General features: G+C 47.4%; 1 protein-coding gene across 1 annotated transcript in view; it reads left to right on the top strand.

Annotated features, from left to right (window-relative positions):
* The window catches only part of LOC103185067 (FYVE, RhoGEF and PH domain-containing protein 3), a 60,330-nt gene extending 42,446 nt beyond the window's left edge, over nucleotides 1–17,884 (top strand). Inside the window, exons 5-19 of the mRNA XM_042339681.1 lie at nucleotides 897–986; nucleotides 1,957–2,093; nucleotides 3,086–3,242; nucleotides 6,022–6,160; nucleotides 6,894–6,952; nucleotides 9,863–10,009; nucleotides 10,603–10,695; nucleotides 11,238–11,317; nucleotides 12,148–12,178; nucleotides 12,289–12,393; nucleotides 14,398–14,460; nucleotides 15,084–15,206; nucleotides 15,857–16,009; nucleotides 16,984–17,124; nucleotides 17,618–17,884. Coding sequence (XP_042195615.1) covers nucleotides 897–986; nucleotides 1,957–2,093; nucleotides 3,086–3,242; nucleotides 6,022–6,160; nucleotides 6,894–6,952; nucleotides 9,863–10,009; nucleotides 10,603–10,695; nucleotides 11,238–11,317; nucleotides 12,148–12,178; nucleotides 12,289–12,393; nucleotides 14,398–14,460; nucleotides 15,084–15,206; nucleotides 15,857–16,009; nucleotides 16,984–17,124; nucleotides 17,618–17,830 — 1,731 coding nt within the window. The 3' untranslated portion in view covers nucleotides 17,831–17,884. The remainder of the gene's footprint in view (nucleotides 1–896; nucleotides 987–1,956; nucleotides 2,094–3,085; nucleotides 3,243–6,021; nucleotides 6,161–6,893; nucleotides 6,953–9,862; nucleotides 10,010–10,602; nucleotides 10,696–11,237; nucleotides 11,318–12,147; nucleotides 12,179–12,288; nucleotides 12,394–14,397; nucleotides 14,461–15,083; nucleotides 15,207–15,856; nucleotides 16,010–16,983; nucleotides 17,125–17,617) is intronic.
* Nucleotides 17,885–24,866: the final 6,982 nt, after the last annotated feature.

The following is a 24,866-nucleotide window of genomic DNA, read 5'->3' as shown; positions in this document are numbered from 1 at the left end:
GTGTGCGCTGTTCAGAAGCACCTATAAATGCTTGAGCGAGACATCCTGTCAGCGCAGGAAACAAAGATTACTTTTCTGAAACCACAACACAACAAAAAAAAAATGGTTTCAGACTCCAGACACGACGGGCAAACACAGCAAGAGAGACCGTGCCTGTCCGTCCGTCTGTCTGTCCCTCTGTGCGTATTATTATTATATTAATAATAAGGAGGAGACCATTCAGCCCATTGGGCCATTTCCACCAGTTTATTAGATCTCGGCAGATCTTTTGATTCCAACACCCTGCCTTTCCTCCACATCCCTTAACACCTCCGCCGCCTAAGTCTCTTGTGTATTTCTCGTTTAAACGCCCCTATCGACAGCTCTCTGAGCAAGAGAGGGAAGAGCTGATGCTTGGCTTAACGCTGGCCGGGATTCTGATGGAGTGACCAGCTTTCTCCCGACCGATGCCCGGCTTCTCAAATGATAATAAATAATCATACTATAACAATAATAAATCCTTACATTTGATACAGCGCCTTATCACGTCGTTGAGGCGTCTCAACGTGCTTCACAGAATATATTGTAAAGTGGATTGGCAGTGTATTTCGTGGGCGAAACGCGACAGCCAAATGTGTCCTCCCAATTGTGGATTGAGTGATCATTTTTTTTTTTGAAGGGTTTATTACCACCGGAAAGCGATTTCCTCCCCCAATCGACTAACAACCAGATTCCAACTTACTGCTGCGTAAACAGAGGCGTGTGGAGTAAAGAAACTTGTCTAAGGTTTCGCCCCGCCCCAGGGAATCAAACCCCGGTCCTCTCGCTTGCGAGGCGAGAGCTCTAACCACGACGCTCCGGGACTCGGGAAGCACTTGACCCGGAAACGTGAGCTTTTCGCCCTTTTTTCGTTGCAGTGCACAGAACCCCAGAAATTGTTCAACATCGCCAACGAGCTTCTTCACACAGAGGAAGCCTATGTGAAGAGGCTTCACCTCCTGGATCAGGTGAGGGGAAGTTTACACGGTTTAGAGTCTTCTCTGTGAACGAGTGGGAGTTGGATTGAGTTTCACTCTTTTTTAAATGAAAGGAATTGTCACGAGGCAAAGCTGGTGACATGTTTTTTTTTTGGGGTGGGGGGGAGGAGAGGAGGCGGCTGAGTCTTCAACACTGAGATTTGTCAAACTTTCCAACTCGTTCTTCACTCTGCTGAGAAAACATTTGAGGTTTGACAAACTCTGAACTGTTTGCGACGTGGCTTGAGTACATGGGAGCTCTTGTCTCTGGGTTGGAAGGTGCTGGGTTCACATCGGGGGGGGGGGCTTCGAGCTCACAGTGCAGGCATGTTGCACGCAATTGGACTGCTGCGTGCACCTTTGTATACACAGTCACTACACTTTTAAAGCTGTCTGTGGTCTTGCTGCTCCCTACCTCTGCAATTTACCAAAACCATCGCAACCTGCCCGCTCCTTCCGCACTGGCCTGCTCCATGTTCCTGACTCTGCCCGCCCCGTGTCGGTGGTCAGGCCTTCAGTCTTTCTGTCCCTCACTCTCTGGAATGCCATCCTGTAACCCCTCTGCCTCACCCCTTCCCTTTCCTCCTTGAAGGCCCATATCAAGACCTTCCTCTTTGACCGTGCCTTCGGTAGTGGGGTGTATTCAAGAGAGATGGGAAGATGACTGAAAACGCAGTCAAAGAAGAGGGTCTTGAGATGGCCTTAAAACAGGTAAGGAAGGGGTGGAGGCACTCAGGGATACGGTTCCAGAAGGTTTGGAGCAGAAAGGCTGAAGGCTCGAACCTTGATGGTGGACTGGGGAGGTGGAGCAGACCAGTGTCCACCAAGCGGAAGGAGCAGGGACGTTGGCAACGTTTTAGAAGGTCACAGGGCAAAGGTGGGGCAAGACCGTGGAGGGCTTTAAAAGTGACGAAGATTATGATGTTTATTTTATTTATCCTGTCCGTGTCCCGTTGAGCAGGTGTTTTGCACAAAGTTGAACGAAGCTGGCATTCAGCACGATGTCATCACCGGCATCTTCTCCAACATCTCGTCCATCTACCGCTTCCATGACCAGTTCCTGCTGCCGGAGATAAAGACGAGGATCACAGAGGAATGGTGAGCAAGAGCAAAATCCAACTGAGGGCAGATCGTCCCCTGAAAACCTTGAAAGGAAAAAATAAGTTTCACTGACAAAATACACAGTCACTACGCTTTACAGTATATCCTGTGAAGCGCTTTGAGATGCTCAACGACGTGTTAAGGCATTGTATCAAATGCAAGGCTTATACTGATTATTTAACGGCATCCCAGAGTCTCCATTACTGGTCAGTTTCAGGGTCACGGACGGTTGACCGAAGCTTCTGTTGGGTCGGTGGGAGGTGGGTGGGTTTGGGGAATGTGGGTGGGTTTGGGGGTGAGGTCGGGGGGGTGGTGGGGGAGTCATTCACTGGTGGTCACTCTGACATCTGGTGGACGCTGCCACTGGACATCATAAACTCCCATTTCGTAACTCGCGCCGACAATACATGATTTTTTGGCCCATTTCATTTCATTTCTGAGCGAGGCAGCCAGTCCAACACACTGGACCAAGGTCCATGTGTGTGTGCGGGGGGGGGGGGGTGGGGGGGAAAGAGAGTGAGTGACAGAGAGAGTTACCGTTCATAAGCACATAAGAAATAGGAGCAGGAGTAGGCCATTCGTCGCCTCGAGGCTGCCCTGCCATTTAATAAGATCATGGCTGATCTTCTAACCTAATTCCATTTACCCGCCCTATCCCCACATCCCTTAATCCCTTTAGTTTTTAAAAATCTAGCGATCTCGGTTCACACTAGCGTGCGTATCTTGGCAGGTGGAGAATAAATGGCTGGAGGACTTTCTAAGAGATATCTCTCTCTATCTCTCTTGATAATAATAATAATAATAATAACAAGGATTATTAATATTATTCTCTCTCTCTGAGCCAACCCTGTGGTGGGCAGAGTTCTCCTTTACCTTTGCCTTTGCCTCTGCCTCTGCCCGCCCAACATCCTCCTCCCTGAAGCTTTGTGGCCTTCGCAACCCAATCTTGGCCAAAGGATTGAGTGTTCTGTTTTGCGTGTTCCCCACAGGGACAAGAACCCTCGGATCGGCGACATTCTCCAGAAGCTGGCCCCTTTCCTCAAGATGTACGGGGAGTACGTGAAGAACTTTGACCGGGCGATGGACCTGGTCAACTCCTGCACCCAGAGGTCATCGCAGTTCAAATCCGTCATCCAGAGCATTCAGGTCAGCCTCCCCGAGTCCTCTCCCTCCCCACTCCGCTCAGCGAACCCCAACCTGCTCCGTGCCCCCGCACCCAACCCGACCTGACCCACCATCGGCGGGCGAGCTTTCAGCCATTCTGTCCCCACTCACTGAAATTCCACCCTAGAGACCCTCCGCCTCGTCCCCTCCCTCCCCACCTTTAATCCCCACCTTAAGACCGTTCTTTTCACCAGCGCTTTTGCTCCCACCCAAACCCCCACCGAACTCACTGGGGTGAAGCGCTTCGAGACATCCTCCTGACACGTCGTGAATGTAAAATTGTCGTCGTCGTGCTGTTAACACGCCTCCTGTGGGCTGTGACCCTAAATTACTGATCTGTTTTCTCTGCGTGCCGTGGAAACACTTTATTGTGAGCTCCTACCCTCCGCCAGACAGGAAGCCAGCGTGAACCCACTTTCCCACGGTTGTTACTGCTCTGTCTCTGTGCCTGGTTAAAGAGGAAGTCTAGCGCTGAGCATTAACCCTGATATTTCTCCAGTTACTCTGGCGTCCTGTTAGTCAATTGGAGGATCGCTTTCCAGGAAGGGTAATCCCGCCAAAAATAATAATTTGGTCACTCAAACCACGGCTGTTTGTGCGGACGCTGCTGTGCGCAATTGGCTGTCGTGTTTCACCCACAAAATACACAGTCACTACACTTTACAGTACACCCCTCACGCTGCTGAAACTCTGGTCCACGCCTTTATCACCTCAAGGCTGGACTATGGGAACTCTCTCCTCGCCGGCCTTCCCGCCACCTCCCTCCACAAGCTGCAGGTCATTCAGAACTCTGCAGCTCGTGTACTGTCCCGCACCAGACACCGCGACCACATCACTCCCACCCTCACCCTCGCCCTCACCCTCGCCCTCGCCCTCGCTCGCCTCCACTGGCTCCCCATCCCCCAGAGGATCGATTTCAAGATCCTCATCCTCACCTACAAGGCCATTCACGGCCTCGCTCCCTCCTACCTCTCCGACCTGCTATCCTCCTACTTACCTGCCTGTACCCTCCGTTCCTCTGGCTCCGGTCTGCTCCACATCCCCCGCCCCAACCGCCCTACCATCGGTGGCCTTCAGCCTCTCAGCCCCGAGGCTCTGGAACTCCATCCCCAGTGCCTTCGCCTCTTCCTCCCTTTCCTCCTTCAAGGCCGGTCTCAAGGCCTTTCTCTTTGACCGTACCTTCAGCTCCCCTCTCGACTCTCTACCCCCTCCTCGCTCCCTCCCTTCCCTCCCCTCACCCTGACCATTTCCCCCCTCCTCGCTCCCTCCCCTCCCTCCCCTCACCCTGACCATTTCCCCCCAATGCTCGGGTCCTGACCCAACTGTACAGCGCCTTGGGACGTCCTCCCGACGGGAAAGGCGCTCTATAAATGGAATCTTGTTGTTGTTGTTGTTGTATACCCTGTGAAGCGCTTTGAGACATCTCAACGGCGTGATAGAGCGCTGTATCAAATGCAAGGATTATTATTCTTACAGTATAAATAATTTTGTAAATATCTTATATTTAGAAACAGTCGTGTTTTTTTTCCCTTGACCCGGCGAGGGCGTGTGTTAGTGAGACTTTGCACCCGCCACCCCGCCTGCCTTTTTCAGGTGGAATTAAATACCTGTGAGAGGAGACGGGACTTTCTCCCTGTCTCCTGGCCAACAATAGAAAGCAAACATCAGACATCAGATGACTCAGATCAGAGCAGGTCTCTTTGTGACACACCAGAGACACGCCTGTACTCCCTGTGTCAGTCCCTGGCTTCACGTTTCAACTCACGTTAGCCTCATGTCACCAGAATGTTTGGGCTTAAAGTTTAACACGGGGCAGAACTGGGGGCGGAACTCTTCAATTCGCTCTTAAGACGTGTCGAAGTGAAGCCCTTTGAGACGTCTCGTCGGCATGAGAAGGCGTTGTATCGAGAAAAATTATTATTATTATAATTTGACGGCCATGTTGTTCTATGGGGTTCTTCAAAAGGGTTCCAAGTAAACCCGGATTAGAGAATTTCCCACTATCTTACACTTCCAAGACCAAATGATCCCACAGGCTATGATTAGGTGGAATTTCGGGTCTCTGCTGTTACAGTGGGGCACGGGGAGGGGGCGGGTGGGGGGGGGTGAGGTAAAAAATATTTATCAGCTTTGTTCAGTTGGTTGGACTCTCGGTTCTGAGTCAGAAGGTTTTGTGGTTTGGGCTCCCCCATCAGGGATTTTGAGCTCACAGTCCAGGCTGGGAGGAGAGCGGGATCGTTGGGAGACAATGTCCTTCTGAGGAGACGTTAGAACAGGTCCATCTTTGCCCAGTTCAGGTGGACGTCAAACGATCCCGCAGCACTGCTCGAAACGAGAAGGGAGAGATTCTCTCTCCCGGCCGACAATCCCCCCAATTAAAATCGGTCACTCGCTTCGTGCCTGTTTGTGGGACGTTTCTGTTGGCTGTTGCGTTCGCCTACAAAATACACAGGCACTACACTTCGCAGTAAAGTCCTATGAAGCGCCATGAGGTGTCTCAAGGACGCGGGAAAAGCGTTGTGCTTTTTTGGGGGGGGTCGGGGGGGGGTCGGCCAGGTGTCTTGACACAGGCGGAAACCCATCACCATGTTTAAGAGTATCCAAACTAAACAGAGAATTCCACGCATCCCACCCACACGTGGAAGATCCTAGAGATAGATTGTTGGAATGGAGTGAGCGCTGTATCGCATGCAAGGATTACGATGACGAGAATTGGTTAACGCTTGTAATAGGTTCTCGTTTATAACATTTGGTTTAACAGAAGCAAGACGTTTGCGGCAACTTGACTTTGCAACATCACATGTTGGAGCCAGTGCAGAGAATTCCCCGATACGAGCTGCTCCTGAAAGATTACTTGAAGAAATTGCCTGGAGACTCCTTGGACAGGAAGGACGCAGAGAGTGAGACACGACCTCTTGTCTATATGGAAATATATCTTAAAAAAAAGTTCCCCTCTTCTGTTTTGACGGCAACGTGCTCTTTGTGCATTTGTGTCCAAAAATATTTTGAGTTTCCTTCAACGCTGAGCAATTAATAGGGTGGTTTTAATACGTTCCTTTGCCTGCCGTTGCATTACACACTCTGAGGCTGGCGTGTCAACTTGGCTCAGTCGCTCACGCTCTCGCCTCTGGGGCTGGAAAGTTGGTTTGTAGGTTCAAGCCTCACATCAGGACTTTGAGCTCACGGTCTATCCTGATGCACCGACGCAGTGCAGGAAGGGAGGGAGGGAGGGCGTTGTCAGTGGTACTATCCCTGGGATGATTTGTTGGCTATCTGTTCCCTGCAAAGCAATTAGGAAAAAGAAGGGAGTTTCTCCCAATATCCTGGGCAGTAACCCCCACCCAGATAAATCCAGCATTCACATAGGAATTGCTGGACGAAAAAAGACCAAGGTCCATCTAGTTCACCTTCTGCCGTCCTGGTAATCACATGTTACAATAATGGTGATGTTGATAGCAATTAATTCTGTACGGAAAGCTTTGGGAACCTTAGATCCCAAGTTGCCTGGTTCTTCCGAGCCACACTACGTTTACTATATGTCATGCCTCACGTTTCTCATACACTGAATCCCTCATTCACCTGGTGGCTGTTTGTTGTGAAAGCCATCTTTACATTGACTTCTTTTCATTTCAGAGTCGCTGGAGCTCATTTCAACGGCCGCCAACCATTCCAACGTAGCAATTAGAAAGATGGTGAGTGAAGCTGCAGTGCTGTTGAGCAATTATTACACATTGTAATTTACCGACAGAGAAACAGCCCAGTCTGAAGCAGACACGCAAGTTCCTGGAAGCTAAATTTAATGTTGGAGACAACCGCCTCATGTTTAGTTTGAACCGGGTTGTGCATTTCGGAAATGCCCCCAGCTCAGTTCCTTTGGTCGAAACGCCAAAGGTCCAACACAACAACAGCAACAACTTTATATTTATATCGGGTCCCTCACGCAGAGTAACCACCACCCCCCCCCTCCCAGAGCGCTTGACAGTGGTGGAGCCTGACGTCGAGCCGGGCGGCGGGGGAAGGGGTGGGGGGTGGGGAGGAGGAAAGTGACCGTAGGCACGGTCGAAGCGGAAGGTCTTTAGGCGCGACCTGAAGATGGGGAAGGAATGGGGGAAAGACGGAGGGATAGAGGGTTATGGAGTTTCGGGTCGTAGAGCAATGTATTTTAAAGGCAAAACGTCCTGACTAACGGGGGCTAAGATGAGGTGCAGCAGGAGAAGGTGCCTTTGTGTTTCCAAATGCTTCGGGCTAGCTCCCACGCTGGACAGGACAAAGCACAGCACTTTGAGACTTGGTCCCATTAAACCAACCCACCATCCCAGGTCCTTTAATGGTATGGTCCAACCATCCAAAATGGTGTCTCTTTCAGAGATAAGTTACCTGGCCAACGGGAGATTGGGGAGGGGCGGCGTAGAGGGTGTGTGGGTGTGTGTGTGTGTGTGTGTGTGTGTTTCAAAATTTATCGCCAAAGAGCTTCAGAAGGAAACCTGGACAGAGACATTGTCTTCTGTCCTGTGAAGTAAAGGTGAGTCTACCATTGGTAATCTATTTGAAGTGTCACGTGGATCACTGATTCATGGGATTTTTCATATCTACCTTATACCCTAAGGATAAAGATAACCTTTATCTCGAGGTAAGATGAGTGGCGTGTGTGTGTGTGTATGTGTGGGGTAGACCGATGAAGGGAGGGAAGGTTTGGATAAAGAGAAGGTTTGGATAAAGAACAACCTTCACCTCTTTGCCCAGACGCTGTACCCAGCATTGTAACGGGCTACTTTCACAGTTTTTTTTTTAACAAGAGTTACTTCCTTTCCCGGTACAGATAAATGAGTCACTGCAGAAATATCAGCGAAGGAAGTGATTAGTATTTCCTGCAGAATGCGTAGCATTTATTTAGCAGACAGATTTTTTTTCTCTCCTTTGACTGCATCACTCTTGTCCTGTCCCTTGACGTATCTTTTTAAGATCTGCAGATCTGGTAGCTGACCGTCAACAGATTAGTCACTTAGTCACTTAAGCTCACAGTTGGCATTGTTTTTACACACGCGTGACATAAGTAAGAAGATATTTCAAGGCAACGTTCCAGTAAACAATTTGGTTGTCGGTACGTGGAAGGATTTGGAATGTGCAATTTTTATGAATGGATTCCGTGCGAAAAAAGATTATTCGCACTAAACTAGCAGCACTCAGATTTGATCATTCTAACACCTGCACGTACATAGCTCGGTAGTTATATTCATTATCAACCCTATTCAGTTAAAATTCAGAATTCGTAAGAAAACTATTTATTGCAGTCGTATTTCCCTGGTATCTTTTAGTTGACTTGTAACAAGTTTGGCATTAACTCAAAGGCTCAATTTGTTTATCTTTGGGGAGTTTCTTTATAAGGGAGTTTCTCGCTGTGCTCTGTCTAACAATCACCCAAATATAAAAATGGTCACTCACTCCATGGCTGTTTTGTGGGACATTGGTGTGTGCATTTGTACTGCCACGTTTGCCTACAAATACACAGTCATTTCACTTCACAGTAAATCTTGTGAAGCACTTTGAGACATCTTTCTGATGTGATAAGGCGCTATACCAAATGCAAGGATTATTACTATTATTCTGAAATAAACTCAGTTTGGATTTTCATCTCAGTCGCCCCAATAAAGCTGTTCTGCCCCTAAAATACTGCCCACACCCCCACCCCCCCCCCCCCCCCCCCCCACCCACCGAATAACAACGGTCAAGCTGTGTTTTTGTGCCTGTAATAACTAGGTGGTGAAGACCCTTAACTTTGCTTGTGTTTTGCTCACTTAAGGCGACTTTCCTTCCAAAGACTTTCCTTTCAAAGGTTTGAGGTAGGAATTGGAACCGATCCGGTTTGGTTTGGTGTGGTTTGTCTTGTCGGCATTTTGCTCCTCGGCAAACTCCGCCATCTAGCGGCGGACCGAAGTGGTGTGGTTTGAATTATTTGCAGCATTGAGCTGAGTTTCAAAACGGTTCGGAAAAAAACACTCGCGGAGCTCAGGGAAGGTCAGCGCCGCGGGAATCGTCACTCTTCACGTTTCGTGTCTGAGCACAAGTGGGACAGGTGCGACGGGTGTTACCTGTTTACGCTCCATGGCTGTTTGTGGGACATTATGGAGTCCTGTAGCTCGCCCACGAATATATACGGTCAATTCGCTTTACAGTATGTGCTGTGAAGCGCTTTGAGACGTCTCGAAGCCGTGATAAGGCGCTGTATCAAATGCAAGGATTATTATTATTATTATTATTATTATTATTATTATAATTGCCAGCGAACACCAGGAAGGTGAAAGGGGAACTAGATGGACCTTGGACTTTTCTCGTCTTAGCATTTCTCATGCTCTCATGACATTGCTGTGCTGTGTGAAACCGTCTGCCGTATTTGCCCAACAAAATACCTCCACCCAGTCACACCACTTTACGGCAAGGACGTCTCAAAGGGCTTCACAGGAATTACTGTGAAACGGAGTGACAGTGTATTTGTAGGCAAACGCAGCAGCAGCACAATCGACGGAGCGATAGGGCGCTGTATCAAATGCGAGGATTATTATTGATTTGTTCCTGCGTCGAGCGTTGTTCCTTTCCGCCCGCAGGAAAAGATGCACAAACTGCTGGAGGTGTACGAGAGGCTAGGGGGAGAGGCGGACATTGTGAACCCGGCCAACGAACTTATAAAAGAAGGGCAGATCCAAAAACTATCGGCGAAAAATGGTTCTGCACAAGACCGTTATCTCTTCGTGGTAAGTCAGCCCGGCATTCGTACCGCATCTGTTTTCTCCCCATTTTTCTCCTTCCCATCAGAGAGTAGGGCCCCTCTGTGACTGGCTTTCCAGGAGTCTCGGCCCATTGCTAGGCTCCCTTAATACGTGGGATGGTTTGGCCTCTACTGGTTTGGGCTTCTTGTCACTGAGATGGGAACGCCTTGTGTGTTGTGACATAATTACTTCACCCCAAGCCATTGTATCTGGATGTGGACAGCGCGGAGAGGAAGCGGGTGGGGGAGGTGGGCAGTTTCGATGGAGAGCAGAGATTTCGGATGATGTCTCCTTATCTCACATTGACTCACGGAAACTTGGATCAACTTTCAGAGCGTCGCTCCTGAGAGGGGAGATCGCTTGTGTGACGTGCTTTCTGTCACCAGTCGGGAGTCCCCTCTCCGTTCCTCCCTACTCCTCTCTCTCCCCTTCCCCCCTCCTCTCTCTCTTCCCCCCCCCAACCCCCACCCTGTGCTTGAGCTCCCTGATTGTGGGACGAATCCCATTTGAAATCGACGTGTCTCAATCTGAAGCTGAGGAACATCCAATTGAACCACCGACTCTTTTTTTATCTGCAGTTCAACAACATGGTTCTGTACTGCGTGCCGAAACTCCGGCTGATGGGGCAGAAGTTCAGTGTGAGGGAGAGGATTGACATAGCAGGCATGCAGGTCGGTGAGACATCTCTCTTTTGTCCTGAAGTGCTCTTCTCATTTAACACGCTGCAGTTCTCGGGGTGTATGTCCTCCCTCAGAGTTCAGAATTCTCGTCCTCACCTTCAAAGTCCTCTACGCCTTGCTCCTCCCTACCCCTGTGACCTGCCAACTCCATACAGACCCGTCCGCTCCCTCCGCACAGCGAGCTACGGCCTACTCCCACGTCCCCCGCCCGGTCCGCCCCACCATTGGCTGTCAGGCCTTCAGCCTCTCTTCCCCAACCCTTTGGAACGCCATCCAGCAGTCCCTTTGCCTCGCCCCCCCCCCCACCGCCCTCCCTTGCTCCTTCAGGGCACGTCTCAAGACCCTCCTGCCCCCACCCTTCCTGCCCTTCACCCCTCCTGATCCCAATCCCCAGCTCAGGTCCAAATCCTTTGACTGTGTCCAGCGCCTTAGGACGTCTTCCCGACGGGAAGGGCGCTGTGTAAATGTTATTTATGGTTGCTGCTGTTGTGCGGTTTTATGTTGAGTGACGCAGTCGCGATTCTGTTCTCCAGGTGCAAGAAATTGGCAAGCAGAGCGCGACTCACACCTTCACAATAACAGGGAAGCAGAGATCTTTAGAACTTCAGGCCAGGTATGTGAGACACCTGCCGTCACTCTCAAGCAACATCTCCGCAAAAATAGACAACAAGATACACAAATAAATCCCGGTCAACTTTGGGGTGAAAAGATCAATGTTTCGGCACGTGTTCCAAATCTGGAATGGAATTAATCAATTTATCTCTGGAATGTCAATTTATGCCGTGTGCAACCGATTGCCGCATTTCGCAGATTGCACGGAGTATACAGTGAACTCACTTTACGGTGTATTCTTGTGAAGCCCTTTTCGAGACGTCTCGAAGATGTGATAAGGCGTTGCATCAATGCAAGGATTATTATTATTATGATTATTATTATTTAATGAATTCATTATTTAAATAAATTCCAGCAAGCTATCTCTGGGATTTCCATGTATAGATGGGATCTCAGTTTGGCTTGGATACTCTTGAACACGGTGATGGGCAAATTAAAAGTCACATTTTGACCCCTGTGTTTGAGGTTTATGATATCCATCCCAATCTTCAGCCTTCTAGTCCACATTTCTTACAATGCTTCGCATGAAGACAATGTAAATTTATCTTGTGTTTATGCAAGTCATGTATATCATACCGTGCGTTCGTGTAATAAGTCTAATAATAATCTTTGCATTTGATATAGTACCTTATCACGTCAGTGAGACGTCACAAAGCGCTTCACAGAATATACCCTAAAGTGGTTTGAATGCGTATTTGTGGGCAAAACATTCGCAAATGCAAAGACTTTTTTTTTTAACATTTAGACTGTGTTTATTTTAATTGGCATTTAGCTTCACCGGATAACAATTCCTGCAAAAAAAAAACAATTATCTTATCAAATCTTTTGTAGGACTGAGGAGGAAAAGAAAGGTTGGATTCAGGTAAGCAAATGCAAGTTACTGTTTTCAAAAAAAGAGAGAATTTTTCTCTCTACGTTTTTTTTTGCTGTTGCCTTAAGCCTGTCCTGAAAGTTTCCGGCGACTGTCACCAGGTTATCCAAGGTACCATTGAGAAGCACAAACAGAACAGCGAGACGTTCAACAAGGCGTTCAACAGCTCTTTCTCCAGAGACGAGGAGAACCCTCCAGATTCCCCTGTAAGTCAACATTATTATTTTTTACCCCCAACTAGCAAGAATAGGGAGAGATGGAGGCCATTCAGCCCACCAAGCCTGCCCATCATTGTCAGCCTGGCTGACACTCTCGCCTCCCTGAGTCAGAAGATTGTGGCTTCAAGCCACCAATTGGGACTTTGAACTCATATCATCTTGGCTGATGCTCCATCCTGAATTGAGACTTTAATCCGAGGTCCTGTCTGCCAATCCACATTCTGAAGGTGTGCCTTCTCCTGTGCTGTAAATTTCCGTGGTTCTCCTGGGCTAAGTGGATGTTAAAGATCCCATGGCACTATCCAAAGTAAGTCGCGAGCATGGAATTTGGGATAGAGTAGATCACTCCAAGTAGAAGGAACCATCACCAACACAGGCTCTGTGAGTTGAGTGGCCTCTGTGGTGTCTGTAATGTTTAGGATTCAAAGATGTCCAGCCATTTGCGATCAAAGTGCAGTAACTCTTCATCCATCGAACATGAATGAGTAGATAGGGAGAAACTGTTTGCTCTGGTAGGTGGGTCGGTAACCAGAGGACACGGATGGAAGATAATCGGCAAAAGATCCAGAGGGGAGACGAGGAGAATTATTTTTTTTACACGGAGAGTTGTTACGATCCGGAATACACTGCCTGAAAAGGTGGTGGAAACAGACTCGATTGCAGCTTTCAAAAGGGAATTAGACAGGTACTTGAAAAGGAAAAAAATTGCAAGGGCTATGGTGTAACAGTGGGGGAGCGGGACTAGTTGGATAGCTCTTCCAAAGAGCCGGCCCAGGCACAATGGGCCGAATGGCCGCCTTCTGTGCTGTAAGGTTCTGTGAAATATCTACCCGGTTTCACAAAGTGGTGCTCGTTGCAAGTCACTTTGGGGAAACAGTGGTGCCAATACAACTGGACCCAATAGCATAAATCCACACCCAATAGCATAAATCCACACCCAGTCTCTGGAGAGCTTCCAAGTTAATTAACCTACAAACCGCTTATGCGTGCACACAGCGAAAGGATAAATGAAAAATCAATGTTACAAATCCGGCCTGATAACCTTTTAAGTCGTCGAGACTCCGGACGAACTCCCAGCAGAAGTTAATCCTGTCTTGATTGCTTCTGAAAATGAGTAGGATAAATATCTAGTGAGGAGTAGAAGTGAGGATTATGGAGTCTAGCCTAGACCAAGATTATTAAGCGATTTCTGTGAGGCAAGATTACTCCTTTCATGTTGTGAAATGGGTAATTCTGTAGTGAGCAACCAGGAAATGTAACACTACGTCAAGCAATGAGAGTAATAGAGGCACAAGGTTATGGGTTCAGGCTTTGAGCTCACAGTCCAGGCTGACGTTACAGCGCAGTACTGAGAGGGCGAGTGCTGCATCGTCAAAGATAAACTGAGGTTCCCAACACGTGTGCCTGTTCAGGTGGGCATTAAAGTTGCTACTATCCAAAAAGAGAAGGGAGTTTCTCTCTCCGGATGGCCGACAATTACCCAAATAAAATTCTTCATTCACTTACTTCATGGCTGTTTGTAAGCCCGTGTTGTGCACAAATCCCTGTGAAGCACTTTGAGAGGTTTTGACGTTGTAGGCTCTATATCAAAAGCAAGGATAATAAAAGCGTTATTAATGATAATGATGTATAAAAGGGCTGAATTGAATATGTCGTAAATCCAGCATTCAATCAAATTGAGGTCGATATCTTTGGCAATTTCGAATTTGTGGAGTTTCGTAACAAATTTCTTCCTCAGAAATGTATAATTAGGGAATTTCCGAAGCATTAAATGGATGTGTTTTTGTTATTTAACAAAAAAGGGAACTTTACGAAAAAATGTAACCGTCGGAAAAAATCAGTAGTTACACATTTCTAATCTCTTGAGAAATATCACAAATTAGACCATGTTGTGCATTTGCAATCTGTACGTAAGTCTGAAGAGTTTAGATTTTTTTTGTTCTGCTAATCTGTCATCCAGATCTTTAGCGACTTCCCTCTTTGGCGTTACAGGGCCCAGGAGCCACCTGTTCTGGTGAATCTACAGCAGGAGGAGACTTCTCCAGTCAATCATTGGTGAGTAACATTGGGTGTTACTCAGAACTGCACGCGGACAGCTGACCAGACTGAGTCTGCTTTTAGTTGGTGTCAGGCTAGTTCAGTCAGTGTCACCCTGGTGCCTCATCAGGTGCCCCTAAGTGTGGAATCATGATTCTGCACTGCCCCCAAGGAAAGACATTTGAGGGAATAGATTGGAAGATACAAGATGCATCAGTCCCTTTTGTTGGTTTCGCCCACAAAATATACAATCAATTCACTTTACAGTGTGTCCTGTGAAGCGCTTTGAGATGTCTCGAAGATGCGATAAGGCGCTGTATCAACCGCAAGGATTATTATTATTATTATCGGTATCTCAAGGTCGTGGTGGACACCCAACTTCAGCCTGGACACTGTCAGCCAATCGACTAACAACCGGGTTCCTACTTACTGCTGGGTAAACAGAGGTGTGTGCAGTGAGGAAACGTTCCAAACATGTTGCCCTGCCCGGGTATCGAACCCAGGGAAGATCCCTATATAAATGACAGTTGTTGGCGTTGGATGTTGGGCGTCATTTATCAGGAGAGCAAACTGCTCGGGGTGTCGGGTGGATTTCGTTGTACTAATATTTTTGCGATTGCTTTTTATTTACACTTCCTCAGATGGATTCAGGCAAAAGAGCTTCAAAAGTGAAACGGGACAAGGAGAAGCAATCGTGCAAGAGCTGCAGTGAGACGTTCAATTCAATCACCAAACGTCGCCATCACTGCAAGCAGTGTAACGCTGTGAGTGTCCGAGAGAGTGACAGACGAGAGATAGACCCCTGGGGGATTGAGGGGTGTTGGAACGGGAGGAGGTTCCTTCATTCACCATGTCAATCTACTCTCTCTATTGAGCCAGCCCCTCCCCAACCCCACACCCTCCTACAAATCGAGTCATTCTTCCCCACCCAGCCCGCGCCCACCCCCACTCCGCAGAATGGATGAAAGCCCGCACGCCATTGGGGGGAACGTGGGAACAGCCGTAGGCCATTCAGTCCCTCGAGCCTGTTCCACCATTCTATTAGATCACGGCTGATCTGTACCTCAACACCATTTACCCGCCTTTGCCCCGTAATCCCTTGATACCCTGACCTAACAAACATCCATCCACCTCAGTCTTGAACTCTTAGAAGTAGGAAAGAGTGGAGTCAAAAAGCAGGAGGGTGGGGCGGGGGTAAGGTGAGACCATGGAGGGATTTGCAGGTGAGGACAGGGATATTGAACTCAATCCGCTGGGGGTGGTGGGAGGAGCCAGAAGAACCATCAAGGCATCTCGTCCTACCAGGCAATGAACGTTTGCCTCTCTCCTGTTTGGTGAAGGAAATGCTGTGTTGGGAGGGAGGAGAGGAAAGGGTTTTTAATGGCGTGTGTGATGTGTGGTTGGGTTTTTCCAGGTTATTTGCGGTAAATGTTCAGAATTCAAGCCTCTGGCAGACAACAGTCGGCATAACCGGGTGTGTAAGGAGTGCTTTGGGTTACCACCCCTGGCCCCTCCGACCTCAGGAGCCGAGAACACAACAGACCAGAAGAAAAAATCCACGATGGAGGTCAGTGTTAGTGACCGGGGAGCGGGGTGAGTAGGTGGGTGGGGGTTGGTTGAACGCTAACATTTTATCCATTCGCTGCTCATTTTCACTTCATTATAACAAAAATTAAAAAAATAATAATAATCCTCGCATTTGATACAGCGCCTTATCACGTCTTCGAGACGTCTCAAAGCGCTTCACAGAAGATACTGTAAAGGGAATTGACGGTGTATTTTCTAAGGTAAATGCAAGTAGGGGAAAACAGGCTACGCCACTCGCTCTTGATGAAGCGCTGCTTGGCTTAAAAGTTCCAGGAACTTTTTGTTTCCCCCCCGTTGATGAGTTTGGCTCCCTAATAATCCAGAGGTTTACAGCGCAGAAGGAAGCCATTCAGCCTATCGCAGGCTCTCAGAGCAATCTCACTTCCCCTGCCCTATCCCCTTATCCTTGACCAGACGTCTGAGTTCGGTTGCAGTGAGCACATCGCTGTGAGATTTCCCGACGCAGTTGCCTAATGTGATGTGACTGCACGCGGAGAGGAGAGCGGAGGTCAGACTTCCAGCTCCACGAGCTCAGCAACATTTTGTTGTGTTGGTCAATGTTGATCTGCTGATGAGGAACTAAGCGTCTGTTTTTGGACAGACTCGGAGATTGAGTAATGCCTCTGTATACGTGTAACTGACAGAGAGCGTCTTGCACATAGGGAGACGTCTCAAAGCGTTTCCCAGAAACTGAGTGGCAGCCCCTGGTGGGTGGGCGGTGTGCGGTGGCTGCCGTGTTTCGCCCCCCAAAATACACAGTCACTACACTTTACAGTATATCCTGTGAAGCGCTTTGAGACGTCTCGAAGACGTGATAAGGCGCTGTATCAAATGCAAGGATTATTATTATTATTATTATTGTAGTACTTCCTCACTATGGGGTGAGGAGGGGAAGAGGGGACAGAAACATGGACCAAAAAAATAGATAACATTTACTCTTCTCTTGTCCTCCAGAGGCCAGACTCGTTGATCAGTGACAACAGTGTTTTATGCAACCACTTAAGTTTTATGGAAAAGGGGAAAACCTGGAGCAAGGCGTGGGTAGCCATTCCCAAAAGTGATCCCTTGGTATTGTATTTGCACATAGGAAGTCAGGTAAGAGCCACAGACGCTCAGCTGCTCACCCAGTCGCCGTAAACATCGCCCAAACTACTGTTCAGCACGTTCCTGTCGGTTATAAACAGGAGGGAGGGGATGCGGGGTGGGAGGGGGCGTGTAAGAACAAGGTTCGACTGTCTGGTCAGGTGCGATAATACAGACAAAGCTCGAAATCAATAAATAAATAAGAATCATTTGGTCACTCAATCTGGGGCTGCCGTGAGCAATTGGCTGCCGCGTTTCGCCCACAAAAACACACAGTCACTCCACTTGACAATATATTCTGTGAAGCGCTTGGAGACGTCTCAAACCATGTGGTAAGGCGCTACGTTCAAATGCAAGGATCGCGGTGATGGTGATGATGAGAGGCGCTAATCATCATAAGATCAAATGAAAGAGGAAAATTATTAGGATTATGAACGAACATGTTGTTTTTTTACTCTTTTCTCCTCTTCCCCCTCTCCCCCCAAACACACACAAACACCCACAGACCCAGGAGGGAAAGAACGTACGCACCATCCCTCTGCCAGGCTATGAGGTTCACCCGGTCAACGCTGGAGACGCAATGGACAAGAAACATGCTTTCAAACTCAGTCAATCCCAGCAAACCTTTTATTTCGCTGCCGAGGATGAGGAGCTTCAGAGGAAGTGGATAGATGTGGCCTCCAAAGCTGCCAAGGGAGAAGATTCGATCGAGAACTGAGTATAAAACAAAAAACACTGAATAGCCGCAATTTTTTGGGGGGGAGCAGACAGGACACAAACCTCCCCCCCCCCCCAACCCCCAAAAAATATATATATATCATCATCGAAAACAAAAAGACGAGGCTGAAGAAAAATATGTCCCCCACCCCCCACCAGCCCCCGAAAAACCCCCAAACTCACCCCAAACCCGACTCCTGAATAGGACATTTAACTGCGCGATGGACGCAGAACCTGAATTGAACCATTCGAGAGCAAATATAAGGGCACTTTGGTTTTAAGAAGATGTTATATAAGATTTTGAGATATTTCTACATATTATCGGGTTCGATATCACATGTGAGTGAGCGTGTTTCTGTGAAGTCTGTCGGTGATACTTCCTCCTCTTGCAACGGATGGGGCGCAGGTGAAGGTTGCCAAGTGGGATTGGGGGGTGCAATCCCCAGGGAAGAGGGGAGAGTGTGCGCGTGTGGGGCTGGGAACGGTCCCTGAACCAAACGAACCAACAAACGAGGGAGTGAAAATAGCGAGGGTGGTCGTTTCGGGGGCTTAACCATGTGTTTGCTGCACAGAGCATCAGTTTGCTTCTCTTGTCCATCTCAGTGCAGTACGGTTTTTCTGTGTGAATGTGGACTTGTCGTCTCTCTGAGCGCAAGGTGTAAAGTAATTCATTAGATAAGGAAAATGTTGCCTTTGTTTTTTTTATTATTAAGTTAAAAAGAAAATCGTGAGACCGTGTGGCTGGCCACTTATATACTCTTGTCAGTCGTGTGTATTCTATTCCCTAACTTCGCCGTTGCTCATGTCATCCCCTTCCTGGCATTTGGTTGATGTAATTAATATCTTTATATATATATAATATATTATATATATAGTATATATATATAAAAAGTTGAATGGACTTTATTTCTCTCTCTCTCTCTCTGCTCCCGTCCTATTTTTTGTGTGCTGTCAAACAGGTCGGGATCCGCTGTACAAATCGCATTACTGTTTTTAATTGTTTATTCGCTCCATGTGCTGAAAGGAAGGGAGGATGACAAAGGTTTCCCGAGTCTGTCGATTGTTGTCCATTTTACTTAATTTATGTAACTGTGCTTGAAATAAACGTTCCTGATTTTCAACTCTGCCGCACTCCTCCTACGTGGGAAATAAGCTCGTTGTGTTATTTCTACGATCTTCGTCGTCAACACAGGAGCCAGCAATAGGTGGGTAGGTAACTCTTCCAACAACTGAAGAAAAAATAGTTCCCATTCTTTCCGGAGTCATTTTCTTTGAAAAAAACACAGGAACTTGCGCAAGGGCCAAGGTTCCTGAGTCAGCTTGTCATTGTCATTGTGCAATGGCCCAAACCTCGTCATTCCCTTCTTGGAGGTAAGTAACCAGAGTCAGAAACTCATCCAAACTCCCCAAAGTGTGTCCCTGATGCCCGTAAATATACAAGCCAAACCCCCTCAAATAGCAACTGTAGTGCTTTGATCTATATTGCGAGAGAGATTTGGGTGAAGAAGATTATTTGTTCCATTTATAGTCTCATCGCAGGTCCATATTTTACACCCATTCAATCCAACAACAACAACAACAATTTGCATTTACACAGTACCCCTCACGCAGGGCAGTATCCCAGAGCGCTTGACAGTGGTGGACCCCGATGCCCAGCTGGGGAGAGAGAGGAGATGACCAGAAACTATCGAAGAGGAAGTAGGAGCCAAGGCAGAGGGTTAGAGGAAGAGTGTTCTAGAGAATCCCTCCTTTATCATCAACAGGGTCTTAATAGGTATTTCTTTCATATGAAGGTGTATTACACACAAACAACCATTGTGTCTTAAAACTGAAGGTGACACGGAATTGTGGAATAATTTCATCAACGTATAGGAGGAAACTTGATGCGGGCGTGAGGGAGAAGGGAATAGAGCGGTGTCGTTGAGGGGAGTAGGTGAGGATTTCGTGCAATGTAAACACTGGCGCGGACTAGTTTGGGATGAATGGCCTGTTTCCGTGCCACGTTTCCGCATTTTAAGTATCATTGAAAATCCAAATGTAACCAAACGGAGGACTGAACTTAAGAGGTTTTATGCAATCCTTTGCGATCCTAAATTTTGGAGCAAAATAATCTCACAGGCTAAGACCGGTGGGAATTTCAGGGCTAACTGAGGGCAGCAGAGATATCAAAGCAGCTGCTGGAATTAGCTGGTAACAACCACTGTTTCTGCACTAAGCTGGATACCAGCAACTGGATTCATCCTACTGTAGCCTATTATTCATGTGACACTCTGAGGTGTCCTGTTATTGATGTGAGCGTCTGATGAAACTCGTGTCCCTTGCGCAAGTCCTCGAGATAAATCAAGCCCCAAGAAAAAGGGGAAGCAGACCAGGTGGAGTTTGAGGTTTGTGAGTGAAATGACATTTTACCAACTGTCTTTTTACGCTTGAACAGCTCCCATGTATTTTTGCAGAGAGAAAACTGTCTCTATGCCTTGGCTGACAATCACCCAGACACGAGAACTAGTCATTTTGCAGAGAGAGTCGTGTGTTCAGGTCTAAATCACAGGCATTTGTCTCCCAAAAGATGTGTAACTGGAATCCCAGATGTGCTGTACAATAATAATCCTTCAGTTGATACAGCGCCTTATCACGTCTTTGTGACGTCTCAAATCACTTCACAGAATATATTCTTATTCACTGCTATATTCACTGCTGTGTGCAAATTGGCTGCCACATTTCGCCCGCAAAATACGAAGTCAACCCACTTTACATTGTATCCTGAGAAGCTTTTTCAGACATCTTGACGACGTGATAAAGTCCTATATCAAATGCAAGGATCGTTATTGTTATCTCGCAGTCACTGGAATGCCACGTGGTTGGCAGTCAGAATATTGACTTCCCAAAAGTTGGGAGATGACTCGATATTCTTGTTGAAAATCTAACCTGTCTAGCTTCCCTCGTGCATGGCCTCTGCCTCTCACCACCTTGCTTGGCAGAACATTTCCGCATCCCATTACTTGGGAGCAAGCTATCGAATGGAGCCTTCTTCATCTGAACCTCACTTGGTTTGTGAAAAAAGTGCAGAGTCCCATAGCGTACTGGGTAAACGTGCACTCGCTTCACAAGCGAGAGGGTTTGATTCCCGGGCAGGGCGAAAACCTTAGGCAAGTTTCTTTACTCCACACGTCTCTGTTTACCTGGCAGTATGTAGATATCCTGTTGTTAGTTGAAAAACAAATGTGGTCATTCAATCCACGACTGTTTGTGGAGACGCTGCTGTACGCAATTGGCTGCCACGGTTCGCCCACAAAATACACAGTCAGTTCACTTTACAGTATATTCCATGCATGACGTGACAAGGCTCTATATCAAATGCTAAGGATTATTATTAATATTATATGATAAAGCTCTGTAAACGTCTGCCAGCTGCCAAGTGCTCAGCGGGAGAGAAGTGGAACACAGCGGCCCTGGAGATTTGAGCACTGCTCTGCATTCTTTATTTATAGAGCGAAAACTACGAATGAGGTTTGTTTACAGACCTCCCAGCATTTGTGTGCAATGTGCTGCAGTTTCTGAGAAATACATAGCCCCATTGCTGCAGTGATAAGGTACGCATGTGGTTAGTCAGAGAGGAACAGCTCTTGAGCGACACATCCTTCCTGACTCAAACCAGCCCTAAAGTTTCGATCTGCCTCTTCTTTCCAGCGCCTCAATCCTGCCCATCACACTCTCCCGTCTGTCTGTTTCTCTGTCACTCTCTGTACCTGAGTCGAAATACATTTCCATTTGCTCCAAGAGATGTTCTAAAGCTTCTCCGATATCTGGATCTCATCCATTTCAGATTAAACATTGCTCCCTGGGGGCAGGGACGAAGGAGGGTGCTGGGCGAATGGCGGTGAGATCCAGACCATTGCGGTCACGCCCTCCCCTGTTCACTCTGCGCTGCCCACTCCCCCACCCCCACCCCCAACCCGGGGCCTTGTTTGTTTGCTTGGAGCTGTGACCTACTTTGGAGGGCACACGTTAAGAACCACGTCGTTGAACTGACTAATTAAGACAGGGGTTCTCGCTTTGTGGGATCTCTTTTTTCTTTAATTACAAAATATGAACTAGTTCAAATTTACCGCTCCTCCAAAATTATGTTTTTTTTCTCAAACGTTTCTCCCAACTGACACATTGCCCCTGATCTGGCCTTCTCTTCCTGGGGTACTAGATTGCTCTCAATTACCCTCCCTTGCCCCCCCCCACCCCCCACGCCAATTGTGCATCCCAATTCCCTCACCCAAGCGGCCATTGTCCAGGTGTGAGTCCTGGCGGTGAGTATCGGCAGGTCACTCGGTTGTAGAGGGTGTCGTATGTCAGCCTGACCTCTCTTCACCCGGCTGCCACGCTCGTGCGCACACACAACCAATAGAGGGTTGCTCTAGAGCAATAAATCATAGAATTATACAGCACAATAGGAGGCCATTTGGCCATCGTGTTCGTGATTGCCCTTTGAAAGAACTGTCCAAATTAGTCCCACTCCCCGTAGCCCTGCAAATTTGTCCTCTCCAAATACTATCGGCAACAACAACAACTTGTACTTGTATTGCACCCTCCGCGCAGGGTGGCATCTCAGAGTGCTCGTCTCTTGCAACTTGTCTATCTACTTATCCAATTGTGGAATTTGGATAAGGACTTGAAAAGGAAGACTGTGCAGGGCTAAGGGGTAAGAGCGGGGGAGTGGGACTAATTGGGTAACTCTTTTAAAGAACTGGCACAGGGCACGATGGGCCGAATGGCCTCCTTCTGTGCTGTAAGATTCTGTGATTCTGAAATAGAACGGAATTCAAACCAATAAGTTCCCGGGGCTGCACCTTTGTGGGATTTCTGAACATTTTGCTGAATAAGAGAATGGTGTCTGGCATTTTATGAAGCGTGACTTTCAGGTATGAGGTGAGAGAGTTGTGGGCAATGGAATTAATGCATCATTTACACATAGAATCCATTACAATGAATATTTTTTCACAGTGTAGGAGTAAATCAAGATTTATACTCCAGATAAGATTTGAAGGCGTGGGGTGGGATGGGGGGGGGGAGATGGTGAAAGGGAAACTAAAGGATTTTTTTTCAAACGAGCAACTTTCAATCATTGAGAAGAGGCGTTTTAGGGTTCCATGTAACTAATGACTAAAGTGACTAGAATTATAATAAGCATCGCATTTAATTTAGCGCCTTATTATGTCATTGAGACGTCTCAAAAGGCTTCACAGAATATGTTGTAAAGTGGATTGACCGTGTAGTTTTGAGGGCAAAACACGGCAGCCAATCGCACACAGCAGTGTCACACAAACAGCCGTGGAGTGAGCGACCAATTGTATTTGGGGGAGTGTTGGCCAGGACACCGGGAACTTTAATGTCCACCTGAACAGGCAGACACGACCTCGGTGTAATGTCTCATCCAAAGGACAGCACCTCCGACAATGCAACACCCCCAACCCCGAGAGCTGCAGTGGAGCATCAGCTTAGACTATGTGATTCCAAGTCCTGATGTGGGGCTCAAACCCGCAACCTTCTGACTCGAATACTCAAGTGCTACCCACTGGGCCAGGCTGACACACATAATGCCCGCGAGCCAAGTTTTAATGCATTGAAGAACAATTGCCAGTGACTTTTGAGTGGCTGAAATTGAATTGTGAGAGTAAAATCAATCATTTTCGTTCTTGGTGTGACTCAAAAAGGCGGAGGAGCAATGAGATCGATGTCTTTTTGCTGTCGGCATATTGCACTTTCTGCAGCAGAATAGTTCCGGGAGATTTTCCGCTAAGGGTAGCATTTGTTTCAAATGTACTTAACAGTCTGTGTAAGGGTTTCCATCCCTACATGGGCTCCGACAAGCTTTCTGCTGTTTGTCCACCTAGGATCTCTCTCCCCATTATGTTTGGAGGGTTAACAGAGACTGTGTGGGAAGAGTTTCAGCTTCCAATGCTGCAGTTAATGGGGAAGCCGTGTAATTCGATTTTGCTTTTGACAGATTCATATTAAAGTCATTGACAGTTTTATTGCATTGATTACAATACCGTTGAGCCCCTCTCCAAGACTTGACGGCATTATATAAGGCATAACAAAAGCTGTTGGGAGTTCTCCAGAGTTACTGCCCTTGGAATGACTGATGTTGTTAAAGATTCCATTACATTACGCCTAAGAAGAGCAGAGAATTTTTTCCTGGCTAATATTTCCCCCTCTTGGTCAAAATTTAGCAAAACATAAATTTATCTCAACCATTGGAATCTTAGCAGACAGTCAAAAATAATAATAATAATCCTTGCATTTCATATAGTGCCTTAAATCACATTGTTGAGGCATCTCAAAGCGCTGTCACAGAATACGCTGTAAAGTGAATTGACTGCATATTTTGTGGACGAAATGCGGCAGCCAATCGCGCACAGCAGCGTCCCCACAAACAGGCGTGGATTATGAATTATGAATTAGGGTTAAGGGGTTCCAACCGGGTTCCTACTTACTGCTCGGTAGACCTTCAGGAGAGAAGAGAAGTGATATTGGAGGAGAGGCAAAAAGCAGAGAAACAGCAATATCAGTCAATCAGTCACTGCCGGAACAGCACAGTTGACTGAGTAGCGCTGTAATAGCCTTGTTGGCAAACAGTCCAATTCTCCAATATCTCAAAGTGGAATAAAGCAATTTCACATCATCGTTGTGAAGAACACCAATTGATTCCCGTCTCGTAGTGTAGTGGTTAGAGCACTCGCTTCAGCCAGCGAGGGGACCCGGGTTCAATTCCCAAGCGGGACAAAACCTGAGGCAAGTTTCCTTACTCCATACACACGCTTCTGTTTATACAGCAGTAAGTTGAAACCAAGTTGTTAGTTGATCGGTGGATCGCTTTCCGAGGGCAATAGTCCCTCCAAAATAATAATTATTTGGTCACTCAATCCACGACTGTTTGTGGGACACTGCTGTGTGCAATTGGCTGCCGCGTTTCGACCACAAAAATGCCCAGTCCATCCACTTTACAATATATTCTGGGAAGCGCTTTGGGATATCTCAACGACGTG

This window comes from Callorhinchus milii, unplaced genomic scaffold (assembly GCF_018977255.1).
Source record: "Callorhinchus milii isolate IMCB2004 unplaced genomic scaffold, IMCB_Cmil_1.0 Scaffold12, whole genome shotgun sequence".
NCBI classification, from domain to species: Eukaryota; Metazoa; Chordata; class Chondrichthyes; order Chimaeriformes; family Callorhinchidae; genus Callorhinchus; species Callorhinchus milii.
The sequence above is the reverse complement of the archived record's forward strand: the minus strand, read 5'-3'. Positions and strand labels throughout refer to the sequence as shown.